Source organism: Eschrichtius robustus, chromosome 1, assembly GCF_028021215.1.
Source record: "Eschrichtius robustus isolate mEscRob2 chromosome 1, mEscRob2.pri, whole genome shotgun sequence".
NCBI classification, from domain to species: Eukaryota; Metazoa; Chordata; class Mammalia; order Artiodactyla; family Eschrichtiidae; genus Eschrichtius; species Eschrichtius robustus.
The window spans coordinates 12,931,788-12,949,781 of NC_090824.1; the positions used below are offsets into that span (position 1 = coordinate 12,931,788).

At 49.3% G+C, this 17,994-nt stretch overlaps 1 protein-coding gene across 1 annotated transcript in view; it reads left to right on the top strand.

The window, feature by feature from the left end:
* The window catches only part of CCDC88C (coiled-coil domain containing 88C), a 122,847-nt gene that overhangs the window by 3,287 nt on the left and 101,566 nt on the right, over window positions 1-17,994 (top strand). Inside the window, exon 3 of the mRNA XM_068555346.1 lies at window positions 4,425-4,533. Coding sequence (XP_068411447.1) covers window positions 4,425-4,533 — 109 coding nt within the window. The remainder of the gene's footprint in view (window positions 1-4,424; window positions 4,534-17,994) is intronic.

Here is a 17,994-nt window from a genome sequence, read left to right on the forward strand (position 1 = left end):
TTGGGGCACCCCCTAAGAGTTCTTTTTTTTTTTTTCTCTCTAGCTTTCTCCTACATTCCTAGTCTCCTAGATTACTGCATACTTTTTAGCCTTAGCTCTCTCCCAACAAGATCTAGGACAAAACTGGACTCTGGGACCCATATCCTAGCCCCACATCTAACACTACTTAAGCCAAGCCTGTTTTCACTTCTGCCAAGTGGAGACACGTTGGGCTAACTAGCAGGTGAGTGATAAGGCTGTTCTGCCTTATCTCCCACGCTAGTAGCCCCAACTGTGTTCAGTTCGCCTATTTTGATAAATTCTCTCCAAGTTGGTAGGACCTGAGAAAATTGCAGAGAGCATTGCGCTAACCTGTTGCTGGAGTTCAGATAAGAGGCGTGTTACCTAACACTTCAGAGCCATATGGACGCTGGCTGGGGGTCACGTGACTGCACCTGGGCATTGTCTCTGGCAACTGAAGAAGGCTGCGGTAGTAGTCTCTGGGCCCTGGCCTCCTGGTGACATCAGTGCCTGGAAGCTGGAAAGCCCTGTGGGCTCAGCTTTCAGGGGAGGCCCAGGTCTAGGAGAATTCCTGAATGAAAGTGAGGCATTGAGTGGCGTGGATGGAGATGCTTGGGAAAACTTGCTTAATAGCTTCTCTGTAAATGCAGTTTCTCTGGGTACCTACTGGTAGTCACGGGAAAAACTAGGTGTCTGCTTCACTTTGGACACATTTTTTGTGGTCTCATAGGAAAATTAAGAGCTTTGACTCTAGCATCAGGCAGACAACTTCACATCCTCCCTCTGCCACTTACTAGTGCTCTTATCTTGGGCAAGTTACTTTTACTCTCTAAGCCTCAATCTCCTGATTTGTAATAAGGGGGATGGTATTTTATGGATTTGGGGAGGATTAAATAAGATTATGCATGTATAGGAAATGCCCAACAAATGTCAGTCATCATTATTGTTAGCGTGAAGCCCAGAGCTGGGTTTGTGTGTGTGTGCCCACGTGCGTGTGATGGTGCACATCTGTACACGTGAGAGTGGACACCTGAATTGACGCAATGGCTGTTGAGTTCAGCTGAGAACTTAGGACTGGCTGGGGCTGAGAGCTTGTGCTTGGGCAAGGCCTGCGTTAAATCCAACACTGTTTGCTTTGTTCAGACTCCTTTCTAACCCCTTGTACTAGCTGCAAAATTACGGATAATATATTAGTTATTCAGAAGTTGGTAATAGCCTCAGACCAATGCGAGAGTTTCTTAGGCTTCTCAAAAGCATTTGAATGATAATTTTTTGCCTTAGTGTGCTGGAAGAGGGGTTATGTTCCCATTTTGCAGATGTAAAAGCTGAGTATACAGGGGCAGATACTGATTAGTTGAATGAGTTTGTGTTGGTGCTAGAGAGTTGGAGCAAAAAAGATTTTTACTCATGAACTTGAGTGATATTCTTTCATGGCTGCAGCATATGACACTCTTCATGCGGCCTTTGAGTCTGTAAAAAATTACACAAAATTCACGTTTGTTGGAGGGAGGTTGGAACATACAGATGAGCAAAACAAACATTGCCTGTAATTTTACCATGTCGAGGTAGCAGAGTTAATATTTTGGTGTTTCCCAGATGTTGTCTATGGTATATACGTATAATATATGTTCCTAATGTACTTTTATACAAATTTGGGCTCAGGTTACTGCTTAACACCTTTTTTATTAACCTATGATAGATTATCAGTATCTCCATCATCTGTATCAAACATAGTATCTCGATTCAGGGTTTTTTTTTTTTTTTGGATTCAGTTTTAAATTTAGGAAGTCTTTGGAATATGATGAAAAGTTGGGGGCTGGCCTTTTCACAAAGGAGGGAGGCAAGGTTGCTATAAATCTAAATTATAGTTCTCTTTAAAATTTTAGGGAGAGTTGATTTCTTTTTTTCAAGTTAGAAGTTTTTATGAGAAGGAAGCCCCGGGGGCCCACACTTTGGACTTGTATCTCTCCAAGTTCGGACAAGGTACCAGATGCTTTGTTGCACCCTTGTCTCTGTCCTGTCCTCTGACATCCTGATGTGGGGCTGTGTGGCTTTGCTTTCTAGGGCTGTCATACAAAGAAGATCCTTATTCTTAAGGATGGCTTTCAGGGAAACAGTCTTGCAGTGGTTCTATGATGTCCTCTTCCTGGGATCAAGAACCAGGTACCACGTGTGCCAGTGCGGACCTGGCCTCCCTAGAATGATAACCTTTTAGTGCTGGAAGGATCCTGTGGTCATCTTGCAGATGAGCACAGTGGGGCCCAGAGAACTTTGGCCAGTCCTGGCCCCATTTCCAAACCAGAATCAGTAGCTCCTAACCCACTTCCTGCTGAGGGACAGGTCGGGGTTACACAGTGCTGGGCAGAGTGGGGATAGGCCTTCCTTCACCATAATTGACTTTTGTTTCAATTTGTTTCCTAATCTCTCTCTACCCTGAGAGCCTGAGTTAAAGGAGGGAGTGCTAATGATCATGATAATTAGTCTAATTATTCATATAGAACCCCCTCCCCGACCCACGTCACCTGACAGCCTCCCAGGCCCCGACCCTGGATCCTGGGTGTGTGTTGTGCCATTGCCCGTGCAGTGAATGTCCACATGTTTGCCAAGGTCATCCAGCTTCTGGCACTCCTCAGGGGGTCCCGTCTGACTTAATGAAAGCTGGGACTACAATAATGACAAAACAGAAAAAGCCCTGCATGTTCTCGAAGTTCTGCTATTTTAGGAAGCACGTTCATTACTTTATGAAATTGCTTCTCATCTCTTAAGGTTTCTATGGTCAAGGGAGGAGAACTGCACCCTTAAGATAAATTACTTTGTTGTGCTAGGTGCACTTCTGTAGCTAAAATGCCTTTGTGGTTTAAATTCTGTATGCCTCCTCTGCTGCTAAATTAATTTCCACTGAACTGTTAACCTTTATTTTCTCAGTAATGAATGGCTCCAGGAGAAACATGTAACATGTAAATGGGTTGGCCAGATTCTAGTACTGTGTGGGGACAATAAGAAACGTTGTCCCAGGACAGTTGAAAAGAGGTCCTCTGGTTGTCCCAAGGAGCCCATATGACTGTTTTAGGAGATACAGGATGATTGAATAAAGTCCATGGCTGATTATATTGCATGTGATTCATAAAGGGGTTTGCATATACACAATACAGTGTAGGGACTCATAGTGTTTATATCAAATATTTACTTAATGGTTGAATTTTAAACAGCTTGTGTTATTAAGAAATTGTGCTTATAGTGGCATTTGAAATAATTTCTATTTTTAGATTTTTTTCCTGTTTGCCAACTTTGTATAAATTATTGGCTTTGAATGAGCTGAATGGCATTGAAATTGATTTGCTTAACTCCCCAAATTCCCCTTCTTGTGCTCTCATCATCATCATCACCATCATCATCATCGAGGAGCCCGAGTACCGAGGAAGGAGGAAGAGGCCTGTCTCTCCTCCATCACACCAGCCCCTGGGAGGCTCAGCACCCTTAGCACAGGGCTCAGATGACAGAAGAAACTGTGAAGACAGCCCTCATTTGAATGAAACATCCTTTGTGGTGCCTTGGGACAGTCGAATGGCGGGGAGGGCTATGTTAGGAAAAGCAGTGTGGGGTACATGGGGAGAGGGAAGAGAAATCCGTTCCGTTGAATCTGTTCTCTTCAAATAGGAAATATTTTTGACACTGAGAATTTTTGAGAAATGTCCTGTATGGAGATGAGTGAAATTATAAATCACTTGATTCAGATTTCTAGTTTCATCACAAGCAGACCTGACTTTTGCCTGAGATTGGAAAATAAATGACACTTTGGGGGTTTCCCACATGAATTATTTGTGTCTCTTCGCATTTCTCGTAGGGTGTGTTGTACACCACATAGTATCGCAGACTCACGGTGGCGGTTTTTTGAGATAGAATTGTGCCCCTGGAATGTAAATCACAGGCAAGAGCAATTTGGTGACATAGGCAGGAGACCAGTTTGAAATGGAACATTAATGATTTTACTGGTTTATGAAGTCAGAAAGTGTACTGTTTTCCCCTTTTCCATCTTTCTTGATACTTCATGTATTTTGTTTTGGTCAGCTTTGAATCCTTTTTAATCTTGAAATATATTTGGGGGTAGGTTATTGATGTTTACACAGTGCAACTTTTGGGTCTGCACTGACACTTGGTTGTTTATGGGTGCTCTGGGGCCAGAAATAACATTGCTTAAGGGCTGGTGGGGGGCTAGGTGCTTGGGGGGGACAGGAGGTGATGTGGCTCCCCGGAGGTCCACGGCTTGGCAGTGGCAGAATTAGGACTTGACTTGAGCCACACTGTCACAGCTGCATAGTAACCTAGGCTTGGAGAGGACCGAATGCTCAGTAGCAGCTGGGGTAGGATGGGGTGTGACAGATGCTGGGAGATGCAATTTTCCATTCTCATTTTTCTTCCCCTAGAGATCCCAGGCCAACAAATCAACGCATCAACAAACACGTCAACAATGATGTGAACCTTCGCATTCAGAACTTGACTATCTTGGTGAGAAACATTAAGACCTACTACCAGGTGAGGCGGGCCCCTCCGCGCCGCCCTCCCCGGGTTCTGTGCGTCCGGCAATACCGTCATTTGAACGGTTTCCCCACAGGAAGCCGAGAGGAAACGATGGTCAGGCATCTGCTTGTTGAAACTTGGTGTGTTTGCACATGCATCCCTTTTTTTGGCATTGTGAGAAGGGTCAGAGGTGGGATTGCTTTACTTTGTCCAGGGAATGTTCTTTGAGCCGTGTGCAAAGCATCGTGCCTGGTGCTGTGAGGGCCCCAGAGACGAGCCTTGGTTCACAGCCACGGCCCAAGCACACAGTCGAGTGGGGCCTGGCTGGCACGGGCTCTGGGAGGGGCAGCCCGACACGGTTATCACCCACAGCGCCGTGAGTCTGTGCAGGAGTGAGTCAAAGGGTTGAGGGAGAGAAGGGACCACAGAAGGGTTATGTTCAGGCCAAATATATAATCAGTGAGTGCCCAGCTGGCAGACGGGAGCACCGGGTTCACAGTATGGGGTGTCTGCTTGTGAAATGCTCCCCATATCTCATTAGCAGGTAGTCGGTGGGTCAGACGACAGGGCCCAAAGGGGGAAGGGCTGTGAAAATCCCCATCCCAGCCTCGGGAAGGTTGGGTGAGAATCTTTGACGATGTTCATGATCTTAAGGTGGCCGGCGTCGATGGGAAACAGATTTCAACTTTGCACCTCAGAGCCCTGATTGTCAGACTCAGCAGTGAAACGTTTTCCCCCATATGATTGTCTTGAGTCCCCAGGTGAAGCCCTAGCAACTCTGGTTGACTTGAGGGCTGGGGGACTCTAGCGCCCTCAGTTCAGCCCCTCTTTCTCCAGGGCATCTCTGTGGGTTCCCAGGACCCCAGGGAACACAGTTTGAGAATCGCTGCTCAAGAACCAGTCCCTTCCAGATTCATACTGGGGTTTCACTGAGCGCTCTGCCTCTGAGACCTCCCCCAGCACTCAGCTTCCTGGGCTGTAACTTAGTCTTGGTTCTGGGGCTGGGGAGCATCTTCAGAGTCATGAGGCCCCTGTCACCATGAGGAAGCCCTCCGCCCAGCTGTGGCTTCCCTCTCTGCCCTCGTGCAGTGGTGCTGCTTCTGAGGTCACTGAGGTCGCTGGCCAGGTGGCCAGGTGGAGTTTGCACTGTGGCGTTGGGCTGGGTGCTGGGTCCAGTTCCTGCAGAGGGCTGTGGTTGCTGCTGGATTTGAAGAAAGGAGGGAAAAGGAGGGAGTGGACAGTGTCTTGGGTTTTCTGAGATGGTTATTTCCATTTTCCTCCCACTGGGGTCGGGGTACATGAGAGGGGGCTTGGGGTGCTGGGATGTTTTGCTTGTGTGGCCAATTCAGCAAGCCCCTTGTGCTCGTTCCATGGCCCGTTGGTGGCACAGCACTGTGGACACTCCGAGCAGCCTTTGGGAGGCTTAGCACCAGGCCCCTGCTTTAGTAACAGATGCCAGCTGTGCTGAGGAGGGGTCCGGGGGTGAGCGAGAGCCCTGTGAGAACTGGATCTATAGGGGTGATAGGGGTTTGTTTCCTTGCTGAGGAGGGCCACTGTCAGGGCTGGGCATGCTGTCAGCAGGTGGGTCTCAGCTAGTGCTTCCCTCATGACAGCCATAGTCAGGGGAAACAGGTGCTGCCAGTGAACTTGGGCCTGGGCGTGGAGGGGGCTGCCCGGTGGCCGTGGTGGTTGTTTAGCAGCTACTCGGGGCTTGATCTCTGGCTGCAGTCACCATTCATGGTAAGCAGTGTTTTCGATGCTGTGTGCTAAGTGCCAGGGGAAGCAGATGGTGCTAACAGTTGGAGACAAGACCCCTAACTCTGGACAGGTGAGTCTCTCGCCCCAGGTGTGGCTGGGAGGCGGTAACCCTCCCTGGAAGCACTGGGCTGGAGGTGAGGTTTCTGGCTCTGTGCGCAGCATGGAACAGTCAGGTGCTTGCTGCAAGCTGTTTGGCCTGGCAGATGCTGCCCTCTGGGCTTGGCGGCCCAGTAGGACACATGCTGGTGGCACTCAGCAGCTCTGACAGTCCAGTCTGGGCCGGCCAAAGGGCTTGAGACCCTCTACTTGGAGGTAACGTGCCCCTCTTAGGGCACCATGCCGAGTTCCAGAAGATGGGAAACAGTCACAGGAAGGAAACGATCACTAGTCCATTCTCAGGGCCCAGAAAGACTTACGGGTGGAAAAGAGGCCCCTGCATCCTTGTTCTGTTTCTGCACTGTTAGCTCTTTGAGGGCAGGTCTGGTGTGTGTTGGCAGCCTCAGCTCCAACCCGGAGCAAATGTTTGCTGAAAGCACTTGCTAAAGGCCATGAGCCGTCCCTGACCCTCAGCCAGCCTTGCTCACTTGGAGGAAGCTGGCAGGACACTGCCATTTGGGCTGACACAGCTTAGGTGTGGGCAGTGTTCTGTTGTGTATTTTTTCCTTCCAACTTATGATAAAATAAAGTTTAGTTCTGGTTGTATAAGTAATATGTGCTCTTAATAAACAGCTTAGAAAACAAATAAGTAGCAAGAAGAAAAGAACCACTCATAACCCCACCACCCAGAGACAATCACTATTAACATTTTTAGAGCTTCCTTCCAGTTTTTGCATGAATAGTTTTTTGTTGTTGTTTTGTTTTTTGTTTTTAGCATCTTTATTGGAGTGTAATTGCTTTACAGTGGTTTTAGTTTCTGCTTTATAACAAAGTGAATCAGTTATACATGTACATATATCCCCATATCCCCTCCCTCTTGTGTCTCCCTCCCACCCTCCCTATCCCACCCCTCTAGGTGGTCACAAAGCACCGAGCTGATCTCCCTGTGCTATGCGGCTGCTTCCCACTAGCTATCTATTTTACATTTGGTAGTGTATATATGTCCATGTCACTCTCTCACTTTGTCCCAGCTTACCCTTCCCCCTCCCTGTGTCCTTAGGTCCATTCTCTACATCTGAATCTTTATTCCTGTCCTGCCCCTAGGTTCTTCATGACCTTTTTTTTTTTTTTTTTTTTTTTTTTGATTCCATATCTATGTGTTAGCCTGCGGTATTTGTTTTTCTCTTTCTGACTGACTTCACTCTGTATGACAGACGCCTGAATAGTTTTTGTTTTACACCATTGTGGTCGGGCCATATATACAATTGCTTACCCTGCCTATTTCCTTAGCACCTGACAATTGTAGCATAAACATACAATAACAATAATTGGTTATTATTGTAAAGGGATATTCAAGGAAGTTTTCCAAAAGCAGTACTGCCCAGCATCTCCTTGTGAGAGAGACCCTGCAGGTTGTAAGGGCTTGGGGTGAAGTGAGACAAACGTGGTTCTTCCTCTGGCTGGGGTGGCTGGGGAGGGCGGGAGGTCACCCCTTCGGGAGGGAGACTTCCTCTTGCCATGGCTTTTCAGTAGACACGCCAAAGTCATGGAGTCCAGCCCCGGGTCTTGTCTGCAAAGCAGTGGTCTGGCCGCCCCCAGGCTGTCCCCTTCTTTTCTGAGGCACGTGGGGCGGGAACAGTCAGCAGGGACAGGGGCCTCTCGTGAATAGCATGGGCTTCTTTCACAAGGAAGCTCAAGTTTTGCCCCTGAAAACCTCTGGAGACCAAAAAGGTCCTTGACATTTTTCTGGGGCAGAGGACAGGCAGTGGGTGAGAACCAGCACGGCCAGGTTCAGTCTGACGACCAGTGTCTCAGGCCTCCCTCTGACCTGCTGCTTGGACTCTTCTGGGGTTGGCGCCTGGAATCGGCATTTTCAGAAGTTCCCCAGCTGTTTGAGTCTTCACATCCTTCCGACAGGAGGGGGAATCAGCAGGCTGGAGAGAGAGGGAGGTGGTTCTCAAAGTGTGTCCCCAGACCAGCAGCGTCAGCGTCACCTGGGAGCTTGTTAGAGACGCAGGTTGTCAGGCCCCTCCCCCAGACCTGCTGTGGGGGTCCAGTAGTCTGCAGCTGTACAAGCCCTCCAGGTGATTCTGATGCACATTCGTGGGAACTAGTGGGTTAGAGCATTTCTGGTGATGCCTAGGAGAGACACCTTCAGCCAGGTCTCCTGGGGCGGAGAGGGCTCAGTTCTCACCAGGTAACTCCTCTCCATCACATACAATGGACACACATCTCATCTGCCCCAGGACGGGAAGAGCAGAGGCTCTGAGGAGAGGCTGCAAAGATGAGAAGGTGACCAGAGGGAATAGGTGTCACTGAGGGAGTTGCTGGGAAAGGGGCAGAGGAAGCCAGAGTTGGACAGGACCTTGGGCAGAGCTCCCAATTCAGTCTGTGAATTTTAAGGAAGGAAAGGCTGGTCAGGATGAGCATCCACAAATGGGACATCTGCGGAGAGGTCTGGAGGAAAGGCGGGCCTGGACCAGAACTGCATGCTGCTTTGAGCCGCCTGGCTGGTTAGTGTTGAGCCCAGCATCACATAAGGCTTGTTTTTTTTTTGTTTTTTTTTTTTTTTAAATTGGTCCTTCAATTCACTTCTTTTTTTTTTAAGATTTATTTTTATTTATTTATTTATTTTGGCTGCGCCGGGTCTTCATTGGGGCACGTGGGCTCTTTGTTGTGGCATGCAGGGATCTAGTTCCCCAACCAGGGATCGAACCCGGGCCCCCTGAATTGGGAACGTGGAGTCTTACCCACTGGACCACCAGGGAAGTCCACATGAGGCTTGTTTTATTCACTCAACAGCCAAACTCTTTTTCATCTGAGTCCTTTTCAGTTAAAATTTGGATTTATAGAATGGTTCATTGTTTACATTCAGGGCCTTGAGTATGGACATTGAATGCATGTTCATTTGATCGTGGAATCAGTAGGAAAATAAGGCTAGTAGTATACGCAGAAATCCCCGGCGTGGCAGGTGGCTGATATATGTTTATCCTTGGGGGATTGCTCATGGTGTCAACTGCCGTCCCCTGCCCTGGACACCTGTGATCTAGCTCCTTCTCACGACACTTAGAGCCTAATTGTCATGTGAAGTTTCTGAGGTTTCTTTGGCTTTCTGCTGGTGGGAAGCACTTCACACAGCGGCCTGGACAAGTGCAGTGTGTGTTGGTGGAGATGTTAGTCTTCATTGTTGACTCACATGTGGATATCGATCCTGAAATCGGGACCCTCAGGTGCATGTAGGGACCCACCTGCAGGACTGACTCTGAAATGGGAAATTGGCTGAGTTTCTCTGAGCATCTCCCCTCGCTGGCCAAGCACTGGGACAGGCAGCTTTCCTTCTGTGGGCCTCCTGAGTTCTCATCTGTCCGAAAGAGGGTGGGCCCTCTGCAGTCGCATAATGGCCAGAGACCACCAAGATTTAGAGTTTCAGGTGACCTCGAGGAAGCTCTGTAGTTCTGTATTATGAGTTCCTGGAACTCGGCTCTTCTGGTTTCTCACATGGCTGGAAGGCTAGAATGGACCCAGAATATTGTTCTTTATCTCAGAATAGTTTCTTCTCAGCAGAAGAAACAGTCCAGGGTTGCCCTATCTTCTATAATCTCTTTTTTCCTTCATTGCTTTGAAAAATTAAAAATAAAACAGTACAAATGGTTATAATGAACACCTGTGTATCTGCTCGAAATAAATATGAACATATGTGTTCATATTTGTGAGTTATTTTTCATATTTGCTTCAGACCTCTCTTTCAAGAATTTTTTTCTGATTGAAGTCCCCGGTGTGCCTCTACTGCATCCAGGTATCCTTCCCTCCCTCCCTGGAGGTACCGCTGTCGTCAACTTGTGTGCGTATACGTATTGTTTTACGTCATCTCTTCAGATAAAACCTCCGTATACTGCCTGTACCCCTTGTCCACTCAGCCTTGCTTTTGCTTTTGAGATCTGTCAGCTTTCTGTGGCATTTGTATTAGATAAGCATGGGCTGACTACTAAAAGTTAGAATTATCTTTAGGAATGTGCGCACTCAGTTTGAAAAAACGGAAGACTTGTCAAAAGTAAGAATAGAAGGAAATGTGTATTTGACATTGTTGGTGGGAACAAAGTAAACTGTCTCATTCGTGTAGTCTCAGGGTTTTTAGGTAAAGTGATGTCTCCTTAGGTGGGTGTGATGTGCTTTGCTTTGGTGGCTAGAGACCGTGTTCAAGGGAACTTAGAGTCTGCTCAGTCCCTGTCTACAGGTACCAGTGGCTTTTGCTTTATGAGTAATACAGTGTATTGAATTTGTAGGGGAGAAATTACTTTGTCTACTCTTTAAAGGTTAAAGAGTAAGGCTGTGAGACGGGTGTTCTTGTTGTAGCTTATATCTGTGTTTTGAGGAAATTAAAAGTAATGTTTTTGATTATAATTTCTTTTTAACTTTTTTTTTAACATCTTTATTGGAGTATAATTGCTTTACAATGGTGTGTTAGTTTCTGCTTTATAATAAAGTGAATTAGTTATACATATGTCCCCATATCTCTTCCCTCTTGCAATGATTATAATTTCTGATTGCAGATTGGGAAATATAAAGAAAATTAAATCTGCCCACTATCTCATCACCTAGGCATACCATTGTTAACATTTTGGTATTTATGCTTCCTGATTTTGTGTCTGTTACTACATGTGCTTCAAGATGTGGATTGTATGTAACCTTTATTTCCATTTACTGTGTAGTGAGCATTTTCCCATGTCATTAAATATTCTTTCATAATATGAGTTTTAGTGTCTACATGGCACTTCATTATGTGGCTGTACCACTATCATTGATACTGAGTTATTTCTGTCTTAGAATTATAAACAATACCCCATGAACATACTTGGTCCATAAATCTTTCAACAACTGTTTTTATGTTCTTAGGATAAATTCCTAGCATGGAATTCCTGCGTCAAAGGGCATGAACAGTTGGAGGACTTTTGCTACTTATGGCCAAAATTACCTTCTTTACAGGCCTTTTGTTTTTCTTTACTGAATTGCACCTTTGGGCCCTTCACCCATTGTGATGGTACCTGTTAAAATGATGTGTTCTATGTTGCCACGGAACACTGAAGTTTTCTGTGTCTCTGCCATGTGGATGAAGGTCTGAGATTATTTTTACCGTACATCTGGGCGAACTGCCTTGAGTTGGTGGATCACTGGATCCTGGTTTGGAATCTCCAGCGGGGTTGTGGCCTGGTGACCGAACACAGCAGTGAGGCGGGGTGGTTCGGCCTTAGGACCGGGAGGCCTTCATCAGAGGGGGTCCCGTGCCCCATCCCCATATCAGCAGTGGGAGCCTTTGTCTGCCGCAGACTTGACCCAGGAGATTACCGACTTCCCTGTGAATGCTCTCAGTCTAAAGTTCAAGAGAAAGCCTTCCAGACTGAGTTGGGCGGTGAGGCTGAGGAGGGCGGTGGTCTGTGTGGACCCCACCTTTCCTCTTTCCTTCTTCTTGCTTCCCGTCCCCCATTCTCTCTAGTGTAGGGTCGTGAAGTGTGGGATGAGGAAGCTCTGGTGGCCCTGCCGGGGGTCACCCAGTTCTCTTCTCTGTTCCTCCTCCTTGTTCTTAAGGCCAGTCTCCATGCCTGAGATGCTGTGTCTTGCGGGGTGGGAGATGGACCAGGTAAAGCAGCTGCTAGAACACCTGTATGTGCACAGAACATGATGTCACAGGACATGGGAGGGGGTTTCCCAGCCTGGGAAGGGGCGAAGCTCACAGAGAGCTTTCTGAAGGGAGTGACGCTTGGCCTGAGTCCTGAAGGATGGGCAGGGAGTTAGACTGGCAGAAAATGGGGTGCATGGGGGGTGTCCTGGGAGAGCAAAACCTGCAAAACGTAGAGACATAAAGCAGCCTGCAGGCTGTCACCTCTGAGTGGCTAGAGCTTGGGGCTTCTGTGAGGAGTGGTGATGGTGAGGCTCGAAAGATACGTAGGTTCCAGAGGGCGGATGCCACGCTAATGAATTTGAACTTCATCCTGAAGGACTTGGGATTCTTTATAGCATGTTTAAAGAAGAAAGTTTAGAACAGAAAACTCTTGACACCCGTATTGAGAACGGATTGGTGTCAGGCGAGAGTGGGGAGTCAGGGCAGGTCGTGGCGGCCTGGACCAAAGCAGGCGCAGAGGAGAGACGGGTATTGGCCACGTGGGGCCGCGGACGGCAGCTTGCTAGGTGCCCCACCTGGAGCGAACATCTGGGGGGGCATAAAGTGCTTTCTCAGGTCCGGGAGAGCTGAGCCCTGCAGCAGGGTGCTTGCCCCCAGGGCTTCAGGGCAGGGTCCGATGGGGTTGAGTGGCAGTGGCTCCAGGTCAGCCCGACAGGGGCTGGAGGGGGGCTGCAGCAGGGTGGCAGCTTTCAGGGTCACCCGAATTCTCTTTCTCCACACTAAGCAGAAGGCGTTTAGTCCTGGCCTGTGACCCTCCCTGTCTTGCTGGCCAAGGATGGAGCGGGCAGGGCTTTGGACACCTGGTCATGGGCCGCTCAGTCCCACACCTTTCCAGAGGCAGGTTTGTTTCTGCAAGATGTGAGACCAGGTGCCAGTTGGACTTGGTTTCTTTTTTTCTCTTTTCTGTTTTTAGAAGAAATGCTATGGAGGCGTATTGAATAGTAAGCAGGAACTTTGGGACCCAGCTCTGTGCCCCAGTCAAAAGGCTGAGAGAATATAACTGGGTGCCTGCTGTAAGCCACGCACTATGCTAGGAGCTTTCAGCCCTGTCACGGTGAGGAAGAAACTGCTGTCCCCATTTTACAGATTAGGAAAGTGAGGCTCGTGGAGTAAGGTGCGGAAGCCCCTGGGAGCTGCAAGTTTTCTTGGTCATCGGCTGCTTGGGGAAACGTCTAAAAATGAAGCTTTCTGCAGTCATGTAGGGAGATGGCTTGCTGTGGGCAGACCAGCTGTTCTTTGAAGGTGGGCAAGGCCATTCAGGATATCTGCACCAGTGTGGGATGGGTCCTGAGCCCGAAGCCTCGTCCGGTGGGCCAGGCTGGGAGTGCTGCTTCCCCAGGGTCTCCTGCTTGGGCTCCCCCTTATTAACCAGATTTCACACCAGCCGGGAGCTGCAGAGGAAGGGGCTAGATTGCTTCAGGCGCCTCCTGAAACCAGCACTTCCGGGGTTGGGCAGTGGGTGGGACAGAGAGAGCAGCTGGCCTCAGACTTCACCCTGCTGCACCCCCCAGAGCAGCAGGAAACAGAGAATCAGGGCTAATTGCAGAGGGTGGGGAGGGGTGAAAGGTGGGTCTGATGTAATTAGCGGAGCCAGAAATTGACCAGGCCCTGCAGGCTTAAGGCCCGGAGACCGGGGCGTGGGAGGTGGGGTGTGTGTGTGTGCGTGTGCGTGTGTGCGCACGTGCGCGTGCACAGCTGTTGACAGAATCTTTCTGGTCTCTCTGGGCTCCTCCTCCTGGCCTTGAGTCCAGACCTTGAATTGCTGGGGGTTTCCCTGCTCTCTCTGGGCAGCCAGGCTCTCCTTTGCCTTGAAGGAAAGGAAACAGCTTTCTCTTGGAGTCTTCCCTTTGCACCCGGGATGGCCCCTGAGGCCCCCGTGGGCTGCCGCCTCGCTTTGATCTGTTCTACACGGAGCTGAGCCCAAATGCGCAGTACACAGTTGGCCCTAAGACCTCCTCACGTTTACAGATCTGGACTTCCTCAGTGTTTCTGATACATGTTCTCTCGCCATGTGTTTACTTTTTTATCTTTTGCTCAACTGTTCTCTTAATCCATGGCCATTCGTTTAAAGTGTTAAGTTTTCGAGCCCTTCATGGAAGGTCCGTGCACCCAATTCCTTTTGTAACAAAAAGGAGGGAAATGGATTTCTCAAGTTTTTAAAAAGAGAAAGAGTCTCTCCCTCGCCTTGGGTTTTGGTGTTAAATGCCAGGATCAGCATGTTTGATATTATAACTGGTTTGTGAGAGGGACTCATGGGAGAACTTGCCTGGGCAGGCTTTGCCCTCCATAAAGCCGGCTGCGTGGCTCGCGTCCAGGGCTAATAACAGTTTCTCTTACTCAACTGTTCTTTGTGGAAAGGCAGTTTCTCTGCTGCTTTGCCGTGGCATTCAGGGCCTTGGTCCTTTACGATAATAACTTCAGTCTTATTTTTCTAGTAATGAGAATGACAAAGTAATGAGGATGAGGAAGCGCTTGTCTTAAGTCGGTGGGCTCAGCTGGGATTGTTGGAGAGGCTACAGCTTGTACCCCCAATTCTGAGTTTGAAGTTTTGAGAGGAGGTGGAGGTTTCAGGAGGGTAAAGAGGCTGTCAGCTGAATGCTGCGAGGGTTCCACTGGTTTGGGATTGGGTTTCAGCAGGTTAAGGGAAGAGGGATGGTGCTCTAAATATGGGGCCACTCTCCGTGGGAAAAGGGGGGTGCAGTGTAACTTTGGGGAGGAGACTTGCATTGCCCCCCATAGCTGCCCACCCCCCTGGGCTGGCCCTGGCATCGGCTCCAGCTCTGCAGGGAGAAGTCAGGTTTGCTTTCTCAGCTGGGGGTAGGCGCTTAGCCGCCGCGCAGTGGCAGAGGACGAGCTATCTCTGTGGGGTCGCTTCTCCAGTGCCCTAGAAGGTCAGGAAGGTGAAGCCAGAGGAGTAGGAGCAGGATGGAAGGGGAGAGGGCAGAAGCAAGGGCGAGTCATTTAACTTTTTCAAGGGTCTAGAAACTTGTGTGTCACTGTTCCTAGCCATATGACTTGGGGTGCATCATTTGATTTCACCTCTAAAATATGGGTAACACCATATTACAGATCGTGTGGGGCTCAGGTGAAATGGTGCCTAGTTTCTGAGTCAGTGAAGAACAGTAATAGCGGTAGCTCGTCCTCCCAGGCTGACTTTGCGGGGCTGCTCCCGTGTGTTCACGCTCTGCAGATGCAGGGGCCACGTCACCTGTGTAGGTGGAGGACCGGGGACACAGGAGATGCGCACCAGGTACAACTAAGAAGAGAGGAGGAAAAGCAGCTGCGGCCTCCTTTGTCTGCAGAGGCAGAAGGTGGAGTCGTGGGCTCCATTGAGCTCAGCTCTCAGAGTTGTGGCCTTGGGTAATTTCATCTCTGAGAGTCTTTCTTGTCTGAAAAGTGGGGATATTAATAGTGCCTGCCTCAAGCATTGCAGCGAGGGTTAAGGAAGGGCCTTGGACAGGTTCATGCTGGCAGTGCTAAGATGCCCACCAGTCTAGCAGAGGTGGGGGGTCGTTACAGAGACCCGCCACTCTGGGCTGTGCTTCCCCCGTTTGTTAGTGGTCGGATTATGGAGGGGCCCTTCCAAAGGTTACACTCTGATTTACTTGGATTAGTCCAATACGCGTGCGCATACGTGCTTGACTCTTGCCCTACACATTTTTCTCCTATATGATTTTTTAATTTAAAGCATACTGTTTGCTTCCAGTGAACTGACTGTCTGAGGCACATTATCTCTTGGCAGCCTCATGAATGTCTCTCCCACCAGCAATGACACGCCTTAAAAGTAGGTATCGCATCTCTGTCTCTGTTTGCCTCTTACCGCACCAGCATGGAAACTTGCCCGCCATCAGTCAGCGTGTGCTAGTGACAAGATACAGGGCAACAGAAGCCATGACTCAGTGGAGTAAGTAATTCAGAGAATAACGTCATTGCTTTCAGGAAACATATTACTGGCCTGGGCCCAGGATCTCTCTCCAGGCTAAATTAACCCTATAAAGGTCCTCGACTCCTTCCCCATTGCTAGACAGTTGAATAATTGGAGCACAGGGCCCTCCTTCATTCATTCTCTGTCCCTTGAGTGCCTGACACATGTCAGGGACTCAGGCCCTGACTGTTAAGGGGGTCAAGGGGGGCAAACCAGGATGGAGATGCAGTGCAGTGGGGTGAGGGGGAGACCGGAGCCTTTGAATCCCACTCTTACAGGGGTCCCCCGCGGCTTTCACGCCAACCTGCAGGCTTTTCACGTGGTGTTTGCTTTGTTGATGGAGATGCCATATGTCAGGTACCCGGGAGGCCCAGCCCCTGGGGGGTGGAAGTTAAATTGATTGTTTTCAACTTTGTCTAGCCAGCTTGGCTCCCTTGAGCTTGCCAGTGTTTAGGCTTAATGACTTTGAAACTTTAAAAATAAATGCCTCCTTTTCCAAACCACAGTAACCAAACAGGCGGTCCTCCTGTTCTTGGAACCAGTCAGAATAGTTGATTTCCCTTTACATTGTGGAATCATGTTGCTTAAGATATCAGAAACTCTAAAGCAGTTTTGGCGTTTCTGTGCTAAGTTGGTCTTCTAAACACCTTCCCCCTACCCGCCCCATTGTTCGGATGAGAATTTGTGACATTTAAGTGTGACAGAGTAGAGCTTACAAAATTGGATTTTTGCAAGGTGAATGGACTGAGTCTCAGCTGTGGATGTCCCAAGCTTGAGATGCCAAAAGAAGAAATGGTGGTTTCTGATAACTCCAAGCTCTCCTTGAGCCACCTGAGACTGAAGCTTGTCCAGACTTTTAGAGGAAAGCAGAGGAGGACTGAGGTGTGGGTCGCCTGGGAGGATGGCCGTGCTCGGGTCTGTCCGGCTTCTCTTCTCACCTACCATTACCCTGCTTTCTTCCTTTGGGAGGGAAACTCCTCTCAGGCTGCCTTTACCTTGTCAGCCCCTCACCTGCGTCCCAGGGGAGCCTCAGGCCAGTGTCCTCCCCATCATTCTGGAAACAGCCGGCAGCTGAGTCTGTCACCCCTGCCCCCCCCCCCCGCAGCCTCTCCAGGGGCTCCTCATTCTCCTGCACAGGTGGGAATCCCCTCCCCCACCAGACACCACACACAGCGCTGTGACCTGGGGCAAGCAGCCCGACCCCTCCAAGTCGTTTCCTCCTTTGTCCAGTGGGGATAACAGCCAAACTCGAAGCCCTGGGTCGTGACAGTTCAGAGAGGGCGCCTGCGTGTGAGATGCCTTGGCTTGGTGCTGCTGTAGAGCTGGAGCTGGTGAGGGTGGACCGTGCTGGTTCCTGGGCTGCAGTGCTGTTTGTGCTGCCCCGTCCTCTGCACTCAGGCATCGTGCCTGGGCACTTCTCCCGCCGGGGCACCTTCCCTTTGTCTGCCTCGGTGAAGCCCACGCAGATGCTCTGAACCTGAGTTTAATTATTTTGATGATCACCCTCATCACACTTTTCAGCTCTCATCTGCTTTCTCTGGGTCCTGCACGAGTTTGCAGGCTCCCTCAGGGCAGGGACTTTGGCGACCTTTGCTCTCCCAGGGTCTAGGAGCACAGTAAATGCCAGCTGATGGGCTGCCCTAATACCTGCTTCCATCCCGTGAACTGGGTCCAAAAGAAGCAGACGTGACTGGCCCAACCGTGCCCGCCTGGGCCGAGGGTCCTCCCTAGGGCACGTTTATGGGATGGGCTGGACTCTCAAATGTTCCTACTTTAATGCGTGGCCTGTACTGAAACCCTGGGTCTTTATTGACCCTGGGGTTCAAAAGGTGGGATAAATTGATTTCTAAAGGCAAAGCCACTTTGATAAGCCTTTAATCTCGTGCTTTTTAAACAGAAAGTAATTGGAAGTGGGACCAGTGAAGCCTTCCTCTGTTTTTTCCCTTTGGAAGTATTCTCCTCTGGTTCTGACCGAGGTTTCCTCCCTTGCTCTGGAAGGTCAAAGTCAGTACCTCAGAGC